The sequence below is a fragment of the Streptopelia decaocto genome (genome assembly GCF_964273445.1).
Source record: "Streptopelia decaocto genome assembly, chromosome: 1".
NCBI classification, from domain to species: domain Eukaryota; kingdom Metazoa; phylum Chordata; class Aves; order Columbiformes; family Columbidae; genus Streptopelia; species Streptopelia decaocto.
The window spans coordinates 48,207,250-48,217,770 of record NC_138663.1 but is presented as its reverse complement, the minus strand read 5'-3'; the positions used below and the strand labels follow the sequence as shown (position 1 = coordinate 48,217,770).

General features: G+C 37.8%; 1 protein-coding gene across 4 annotated transcripts in view; it reads right to left on the bottom strand.

Annotated features, from left to right (window-relative positions):
* Positions 1–718: 718 nt before the first annotated feature.
* Positions 719–10,521, bottom strand: part of ATP2B1 (ATPase plasma membrane Ca2+ transporting 1) — a 65,305-nt gene continuing 55,502 nt past the window's right edge. For 3 of the 4 annotated variants that reach the window (XM_082053402.1, XM_082053401.1, XM_082053400.1), the window contains exons 19-21: positions 8,854–8,961; positions 6,796–6,978; positions 719–2,185 (exon numbers count right to left, since the gene is read on the bottom strand). In XM_082053402.1, the coding sequence (XP_081909528.1) occupies positions 1,874–2,185; positions 6,796–6,978; positions 8,854–8,961 (603 nt within the window). In that variant the 3' untranslated portion in view covers positions 719–1,873. Of the gene's footprint in view, positions 2,186–6,388; positions 6,554–6,795; positions 6,979–8,853; positions 8,962–10,521 lie in introns of all 4 variants that reach the window. The other variant, XM_082053403.1, reaches the window with a different exon arrangement.

The window sequence follows — 10,521 nt, the reverse complement described above, 5'->3', positions numbered from 1 at the left end:
AGGGGCAGACACACTTGAGGTTCTTAACCTGCTCATTTCTGCAGTTTCCTCTAGTAGTATCTCCTCCCTCATTACCAGCTTAATTCCTGGACTCCTTTGAAGAGACCTCTTTTAAAATCTCTGAAATTCTGGATTATTTGGCCCAAAAAAAAAAAAAAAAAAAAAAAATTGCTAAAGAACACAGAGCTGGAAAAAGAAAGGAAAAAAAGTTTAGAACGCATCTCTTCAATTGCTCTTCTAAACAGTGTTGGATGTAGAAAACATGGGCAAGTACCAGATCAAGTACTGTTCCATCATCCTTTGCTGTTTAAACAATACACTTGCGGCAGACCAGAACGTCTTCAGTCAATCACTAGCACGTCAGTTTTGGTGCACAAGGTACTCAAGTGAAAAATGTGTTTTCACCCATGCTACATGTCAGTTCTCAGTTTCCCCTTATTTAAGTGGTCAGGGTACATTTATTATGCAGTACTCACAGCAAGTCTCGGAATTTCAGGTAGACCTATTCATTCCCAAGGAGTTTCATTTTGGCTCAAGTGAAGACTTTGGAGTACCTTAACTTACATTCATTCTGGAAGCAGCCACCGTGATTCCATTTACCCAAAGTACTACTTTTAGTGGGGCTGTTACCATCTTGAAATTGCAGTTTAAACTGAACCAGTAATACAAAAGAGTACTTTCTAGTGTTTCCAGTGAATAAGCTGAGAAAAAAAAAAAAATCTGTAAGAAACCATTGCTGCAATTTTATTTTAACAAAAGGGCAGATTTATTCATGTTTACAAACAAGTTTCAAAAACAAAAAGGAGAACATGTATGCTACCCACTAACAACCTTTCAAAATGCCAACAGCCCTCATGCTGCATGAAGGATTCTATAGATTAGAAAAAAATCACAGTTCCACTCACAGTTCACCAAGACAGCACTAAACTAACATGTTTAGACAAAAACAAAGGACTAAGATTCTGATGTATTTTGATTTAATCCATTTTGCCCGAGATAACAGAAATATTTCAAGCAAGTTCCATCACATATTGATGTCCTGCATTAAACAATCCTACTAAGTTCTGAACAAAAGTTATTCTGTAAGTTTCTCAAAATTTTTAAAAATTAAACAGTTGTTTCAAAACCATTAAGTAGTAAATGTATTTAAGAAACTAATTAGGACAGAGGCCATAACTTCATTAGAACACCACTGCTCATGTTTTTACAAAGCATTAGTGTTATCTATTTGGCTATTAGTATTAGCAATTTATCTACAATATTTAACAAGGTAAATTGCAGGCAAAATTTAGTACAGTTTCAATAGAAACACCCTTTTCCTGAAAATACAGCAGTATTTGAAGGACTAGTTTTTTTTATTTTTTTAATTTTTTTCTCTGCATCATTTATAAGGAAGCTTCCCATCTATGAACAGGAACAAAAAAAGTATCTACAAACCTTGTAAACAGATCTGTATCATTTATAAACATAAATAATCCAAATTATTAACAGCCAACAGCAGAAATTAAAGTATCAATTCAATGATCCAGGGCCTCCTTGCCCTTCCCAGCCTTCCCCTCAGAAAAGGATCATGATTAACTAAAGCTCTGCTAACACACTGTTCAGGACCATTCTTAAGTACAACAGATGATCCACAGGTCACTTACGCCAAGTTACTGTTTATCTGTCAGAGTTCATTATTACTCCCACCCCCAGAAAAGCACCCTCCAGTCTGGCAGAAAGCTTTTTTTTAAAAAAATAAATCTACATTCGTACAAGTGTGTCTTCTGATGAAGTCCAAGACAAGAATGTCATCTTGTCCATCATAACGTGTGAAGAGACCCAGTTTCAATTTCTTTACAATGCAGCTAGTGTGTTAACATTCAGCTTACAATCAGAGTGATGTTTCCAAACTATGTAGCGGGCTCCCTGGGGATGAAGAGGTAGCAGACTTGTTCATGTCTGTTGTAAGGTGAATTCCACTGTCAACCGCATTGTTATTTTTATTAGGAGAGGGTGGGGGAGTGGAGTTGCGTTTTGTTGGAGCATCATCTTCAGCATCAGTATCATCAATAAGGGGAATATGAGGCTCGGAGTCTTCTATTCTAAACTCAGGATGCGTCATAAAGTTGTGAATTGAACTTCGTGTCTCAGGTTTCTCTAGCCCCTCGTACAAGGAGCTACGAAATGCATTCACCACTCGGATCTGTAAACAAAGAAAAAAGGCTGTTAAAACGCTGTGGGTTTACTGGTAATGGCATGGTTCTTATGAGTTTGAATCCACAAACAGCTAGACATGAGTGAATCGAATTTGCATGTGATGCAGTGGAACTTGCAATAAACTGTAAAAAATGAAGAGCATTTCAGTAGAGCACTGCCAGTCTACACAGTAGGAATAAAAATTGTAAAAGTACTGCAAAAAGGTGAAGGGCCTAAAAATTCAGACATGGCACTAGAATTGTTCAATGATTTAACATGGGTTAAGCATTTCCCAGAAGTGAGGCCAACTACTTATTCACAAATTGAATCTCAAGGAGTGTTTTATTGAATACTTGGGGGAGGTGGGGTGGGCGGGGCAGGGAGGGTAAGGAGGGGAGAGGCTGAAAATAAGTTAAAGGATAAAAGGGTTACTAATTCTCATGCTAGGAATTAGGATGTCAACTGACTATGAAAAAGCCAAGCAAGTGTAAGCCAATGTCACAATGACCGGACATTTACGAAGAGTCATGCAAAAAAGGATCCCGCTGTAACAGCTGTAAATATTCGAGTATATAGCCAGTTACCACACTAGAGAAAGTTCTTTACTGAATAGTGATTTAGAAACTTAAAGCCAGAACTAGGAAATTGAATATCATATTGTACAATTAAGTAGCCATGGCAGGTTCTAACTTTGAGGAGACTATTCAAGTAGCACAAAGTATAAGCAGGTGATCAGCCTTTCTGTGAGTCTTCAATTTACATTGAATTCATGGACAAAGTTTCCAGGCTGACTATTATTTCAAGTTTACAGAATTCATAAATAAACATTTCAGAGTGAAATTAGACAGAATAAAGTACAGACTCATTTTGAAAATTGTGCATGTCCAGGTTGACTTGAATTTAAGCTTTTCAAATTGTAATTTGAATGATAGAACCAATTGCCCACACCTCCCTTCTCCTCCCACACCCCACGAGTTTCTTTAACCAAACTACAGGAAATCAGGATTCATTCTTGAACTGATAAAATAAGTAATGTTAGGCAGAAGTCAATGACCCCTTTGTCCAACATTTTCATCAAAATACAGTTTCCCCCTTCTGGTAGCACCCTATTCAATTCTCAACATCGCCACTTTAAGTAACCTCAGTAAATCTCCAGCTAAGCAGTTTCAATCCCAAAGCTCCTGTTGTATAGTAAGAAGCAGAGCAACTCTGTATTAAACAAGAATGTACTGTTACAAAACACTAACTCCAATTTAAATGTGTTTTTTAAGCACATCCAAGATGACTTGTTTTAAGCTGAGAAGTCATGACTTTGTGCTCCCATAGCGTTCCCTGATAGAAAAATTAAAGTGACTTCCAGGTGAAGGAATGAAGCTGGAAGATCAAGCAGATCAAGAGCACTGACTTCGAAACAGCTACCATACACCAAAGAACCTCGCTGTAAACAGAGAAGGGCTCCCCAAAATGAATGTGTTATCAAATTTATTACCACCGAATCACTGGACATGATGAAGTCTTAGGTCCTGATCATGCTCTTTGACTTCTAGAAGTAGCATTGTTCCCCCATCCTTACCCCTTCAGAGCATTTGACACGAAGAATTTTACTCAAAAGCTATCAAGTCCACATTTTTATACTACAGGTACAGAGCTGAGCCCCATTAATCATGGGAATCTCAGAAGGGAGGAATACACTCAAGGAGGAGGCCACAGCCACCAATAAAGGGAGGACAGGAATAGTGTGAATGTGCCTGAGAAGTGAAAGATTACAACAGCAGCTGGTACTTTTTACTGTTCATCATACAAAAGAACAAATGAGCACGCTGTTAAGGAGTTGGCATGTTACATGAGCTTTTAAAAAGTCCAGCAAGCTGCAGAAACTGTCTTGGCACTTACCAAGAAAATCAGTGGTGACAGTGCCAGACTGAAAGTTTGCAATGCCTTTATTTGGCCTGTTGCATCCCACTGTGCCACTGATTTATGTGGCAAAATGAAATATGACTGCCTCATGGGACTGGTTTTTCATTGCTTACAGATGTTAAGTTAGAACATAAGCAGTAATGGAAAACAATTTTTGGCTTAAGAGGACACAGCTGTTAATTATCATGGGAAGATAAGAATACCCACAATAAAGGCTTGGTTCCCATCCAGAATGAATACTAAACAAATGGTCTAGACACTCCTATGAACCCAGGACCCTTAAAGAGTCCAGCCATGAAGGCAAAAATCAGAGTACGAGCATTTTAAGTTATACTTAAAAAGGGAAAATCTAGTGTTTTGAAGGCTTTCTTTTCAACTGCTCAAGATAATTAGACACGAGAGGTAACTATAAATAAATCGCATAAGTGAGGAGCAAACAAGACTATTTGTTATGTGTAATTTATACTGTCATCGGGTCTTCCTCCTCTTGTACCAGAATAGCAAGGAATGCAGTAAGCACTCCAAATCCTCCTAGCCAGATGGCTGCTTAAGAGTTACAACCTCACTTCATAGGAACAGCTGAACTATTTTCCAACAAACAGCTCCAAAAGAGAGATATAATGAAATAACACATCTGCTTCCCATTAATACATATTAGTTATCAAAAGTTGTTCTCCTCGAGGGTGTAGCAGAAAGCTGTACTACTTAATGAGGATCAAAAACTTGTTCTCTGCTATTGTAGCTCTGTATCTGCATTGGTCATTCGATGCAATAAGATGCTGCAGTGCCCATTAGATTCTGCTCAAATGGCAGCACGGCATGAAGTTGCTCTCTAGAGAATACTGAATGTCTAATTAATGTTCTTGAGTGCAGTTAGCGATACAAGTTACTAATTAGCATTTTAACTAGGAGATGCAATCCTGTGCATCCTTACTGTTAAATGTACTTTTCATTTCATCTTCTTCAGGCATGCAAATTTGTGAGCTGAGCTTCTCAATACTGCTGCAAGGTAGGGAAATACCTTTCTCACCAATGGAGAACAAGTACAGAGGTGAATACTTGTGTAGGCTCACACAGGAATTCTGGCCAAGCCAAAAAGAAAAAAAAAAAAAAATCAGGAGAGAACATTTCATTTAAAACAGCTCCTGAAATTAAGGGTCTTCATCCATCTGGTAATCTGAAAGTTTAAAAAGCAAGGGGGGGAAAGAAGCCCTTTCAGAGTTATTTTAAAAACCACTTATTTAACCAGTCCCTAGGAAGTTAGAGAAGAAAGTTAAACATGTAATATATAATTAAGATAGAAAACTCTTAACAATAGATACTGCTATTAGTATTCAACTACAACTGTTATGCATCTTCGGGCTCCAGAGTTTAAGCCTACGTACACGAGTAATTAAATCTCTAGCCTCTATAGTGAGGAAGGCTGAAACCAAAATGCCACTTAAGTCACAATATAAAGAGGGCAGAATTAAGGTGAGACAAACTTTACTTTCACTGATGGCTTGCAAACTGCTGCCAGAAGAACCTAGAGAGGAAAAAAAACCCTTGAGATTTGAAACTTTCACCACCCAATGCTTAAACCCTTTTTTCCTTTTCATATTAGCTAATTAAATGTTTCTTCTGACTTGTATGCCTTTTAGAAGCCTTGTTTCACCACCTGAATCATGATGTTGAGAAAGTTGTGTTATTCAGTAAAAAAAGGTCCAACAAAAGCAGATGATTCAGAAGTTCCTTACAAGCTACAAAGAAAATGCATGTAGTGGTCCATGTTCTAACTACATTCATATTTTTAGCATACCATTTGCTTTTCCCATCAGCTTCTGTACCTTAAGTATCATTCGTGTTGCAGTATGTTGCAGCATGTCTTTTTGTTGACCTGGGTCCATGATTATACGGGTGATTCATTTATTCAATGTAAGTCACCCTAAGAGGCATATACTCGAAAATTTACAACAGTTTTCCCATTTTATCTTAAACATCCCTCTGTACACAAATGGATGAAGGCACAAGATGTGCAGGCTCACAGCTTTCACATTAAAGTCTTTTGTTGAAACTGTTCCACCTGTTCTCAGCCCTCTAAGAAAAAAAAGTCTTGAGGACTCCACTTTGTGGAAGAGCTCTATAAAAGCCTGAACGATGATTTTAAGTACTAAGGAGAAAATGAGAAACGTTAGGTACGTGAGTTAGGAAATGTTAATTTCATGCACTTTAGGAACACACACTCACACCCCACAGTAGTAGAAGCAGTAGTAGAGGAAAACACTACATGTGTAGGGGTAGAAATATTTGTTACATCATGGTGCTGGCTGGCGATGGAGGGTTGCCGCCTTAGAGCCCCCTGAATGGTACTTCCACTCTGGAAAGCATTCACTACATCCATCTGCAAGGAATCAGAGATTGTGACAGCTTGCTCAGCAAGAGAGAGAGAGAGAGAGAACAAGAGAAAGGACCATCTCATCTATAACACACAAAAAGTAAAGAAAAAAGGCACTTTTTTTCATAGAGCAGATACACAGGCAAGAGTTGCATTTAGAGCTGAAGAAAACAGAGGACCCTGTGGGATTACACATCCATCCGCACCCCCTTTTGACAGTCTCAGTCACACCAGCTAGAAATGCCAGCTTAGTCAAAGGACTGGAGATGGAGAAGAGATATTTCCCTCATAACACCCACAGCGCCCTACCTTTTTCAAGACCATACCTGAGTTTGTATCCTGTTTAGTCCCCTAAACCACAAGATCTGACCACGACGCAATTCTCTCTCAGCATGATCGATCTCCTCTACATCCTCTGCTAGTTCTTCTTCAGGAATCTCTTCTTTTTGTGTTCCATGACCAGCTTCTTTAAGGAATTTCAGACGGCTGGTTGGAATTGTTGAAATCAACTAACAGTGAATGAAAAATATGAATCAGGATTTTTTTAATAATAAGTGTAATATTAGACTTAAGGCTTAACATAATATCCTGCATACAATTAGCAAAGTTGAAAAAACAAATTATGTAAGCGGGATGAGTGCATTAATGCAGGGCAATCACTCCAGCTGAATAGCTGCAAAACTGTGAATATCCTTATCACCTCAGCTGAGGTGTGAAATTACACTTGGACTACAAACCTAGGAAACAAAGCATCCTTACGAGGGACAAAGAATTCCCCTTTAACTTTACTTGACTATGCCAGGAAGGAGCAGTACTGAATCTGCAAGAGCCATTAATTCCGTAGACTGTGCTTGTATCTAGAGCTTTCGGAGCTCCAACAGTTTGATAAGCATGATTTTTTACCTCAAGTGAGAACTACATCATTTAATTAAAGTAGCCACATTTAATTCAGAAATACAGAACAGACACGCATTCTTTTGTGACCTGGGAGGTATCAATCCGTTTGCAAAGTGAGTGATGTTTCCAAAACCCTTATTCCAAGTTGTTACTTTACTACTTAGTTCATCTATCTTAAATGAAACAAAAGCTACGTATGGTTGTTCCAGTTGTCCTTTTCACCCCCACCTTCAGGGCTATTCTGTTGAACTAGGTAGTTAAGGGGAGTAATCTTTTGATACGTCCCGTCTAGCAGAACCAGATCAGTTCCAAGGCTGCTTTCCTTGATCATCACAAACCTAGAATAGTTTCAGCAGCTGCAGAGGAAAAAGACTGCTCCAAAAGCAAGATAAACAGCCCTTCATGCTGAAATTGCTACTATGAATGCTCCCAGATCACACTTCAGTTTCTGCTGTTCTCAGAAAGTCAAAAGCTCTTTGACTTTAATGAGATGCTAGAGCAGCACAAACTGCAGCAGGCAAGCTTTGCCCTTGCAAGACACTTTGGGTCAAAGGTATTATGAGCCATCTCAGTTCTCTTCTAGGCTACTTTTAAACCTCAGAGTGACTCTATTTGATTTTTTTAATAATTAATTTTCCACAGATCCTTATTAAAAAGCTTATACCCACTTTAGGAATATGCATCTATGTATGCATTTGCAACTAAAATTCACCCTACCAATTTTGTATTTAAAGCCGAAGTGTCCTTCACAAAATGGAAGGAAAGAAACTGTAACGGAAAACTCTGCATGTGGTATGAAAAGTTTAGACAACTATGTCATTAAATAATGGAAAACTCCATAGCTCTAAAGTTTCATGTAAATAAGCTTGCTGCTTACAAGCACTGTTGTGCATGCAATAGTAATGAAACCCTAAGGGAGGAAAAAGAAATACAAATCAAAATGCAACAGCTTAATAGGTGGGAGAAGTTTCCAATTATTTCATAATTATGCAAATGAAGATTAAAGAGAAAAATAGTTCTGAGCTTTGCTGTATTTCTTGCTACTCCAGGAAGTTTTTAAATCAACCAAATACTAGCAAGTTTAACAATTCTGATTTTTCAAGAAAACCATTCAACACTAAGTTAAATAATCTTCAACATTAACATGTTAATGGCATCTGTATTCTTACAGAGCTTCTTCCAGTACTTATCTGGCTAAAGATATAAGTCCATATTTAGCTACAGGGGTTTCTAGTTAAAAGTTACTTAACATAAACCAGCCATAGCATCTAGTTAAAAAATGTAACTGATTGACCAAGTCAGCGGAAGGAATATCCAACTAAGAACTTCTAGCTATTGAACTAGTCTATTTTAATTGGTATATACTGTTCATCTCCACATATTCATATAGTCCACTTGAAAGATCTGAACGTTTAAGATAGTGTAATTGCATTTTCCATGTATTCTACTATGGATGGATATTTGGCATTTTGAAAAAGTCAGTTTACCTGGCCCCAGAGTAGTGTTCCCATGCCCAGGAAAATGGACCACAGCCACTGTTCAATCGAGAGTTCTGAGCAACTGAAAGGCTTCCCACCAAACTGCACAATAATTATCTGTGAAGAGCAACATCATTACACAACACCTACCAGAGACCTGTTACTAGAAAATACCCTAATGCTTCAAGATCACTACAGACAACTCTGCATTAGGACATAGTATTTTCCATCTTATTAAGCATACACTTCCACTGTCTCAGCAGTTTGAGAAAGTTTCCAAAGCTAAGCCATCCTCTTATGCTTTTCAGTATTTCAAGAACTACCCATTTATTTTTTCTTCAGGTCACACTCAGAAAAACCTAATGACTACTTCTCTTTGCTTGCATTTCTTTCCCTTCATTTCAGAATTATAGTATGAATTCAATGCTACAAATTTACAGTTATTATTTATCATATGAACACCCATCCCAGGACCAAGCTGATTAATAAACTTCTATTAACACAAGTCATAGATCCACAAGACATGAAGTATTTCAGAAATAATTCAACAGAATATTACTACGTATCCTGTCAAGAGTTAAATGTCAGACTTGAAATCATCACAGTATGACATCTATGTAGCAAGGCCTGGGAGGAGGGGACAGAGATCTCAAAAGCTAAATTAAATGAGCTCCTATTGACTTACCCATTATGACAAGCTGTACAGGCCCTAATGAGCAAGGTATCCCTCTGCATAGGAATTAAATGCATGAAAGTCTGCCCTGGAGAATCAACAATTCAAGTAGCAGGGCAGGCATGAAAAGGAGATAGTATTGACCATTAAGTAGGACACCTGACAGCTGAAAAGCCCAAGAGTATCTTCTTTTATTAACACAGAATAAAACACTGAGACAACAACTCAGGAGTTACTTATTTGGGAAGGCATTCAGTCTGTGAAGTTTATAAAGGGAACACAGTTGCAGTCAGGAGTAATTTCTACATATTTGGCTTTGTTGCACAATAACAGTCAGTATGCTGCATTTGCAACCCTAAAAATAAGAGCAGCTTCTGAAAAAGTGTCATCTAAAAAGCCCTAAACCTGGGACAATAAGTGAACTAACTTCATGTGCGGCAGAGGTACATACATTTGCATTGTTTAAACCGCTATGAATTCAGTCAGCTTCATGGAATCCCAAGTCGAAGGAGAAGCTTAAGGCATGGGTTACATCTCAAGTTCAAAATAACTTAAGTCAAAATGAAAAAAAAAGTAGCAGTTTACCGATTTTTTGGTTATTTTTTCTGATGAATTAAAAGTTAAGGTCATTTAAAAGGTGAAACTATTTCTTGTCAACTATTTTCTTTAGACTCAGTTTTGACCTGGTGTTTCAACACCAGTGTGTTAACCAAATCGATTTCAGATAATGCTATTTAATTGGTTCGCGTATACTGAGTTAACTAACTGGCTTTTACAGATCTGTTTAGATGCACCAACAGAAGGTCCATAGACATCAGTGTTTTTCACATGAAAATAACACCTAAACCAGCATCTATACAGATAACCAATTTCTGCATCAGAAAGATAAAAACTGATACTTAAGTTCCTAAAGCTTATTCATGTCCTAATCTCATTAAGAAGATACCAGGAGTTGTAACTTTTTTATAGTTGTGTAAATGGGGTTTTGTTCAGATGCACAGGCA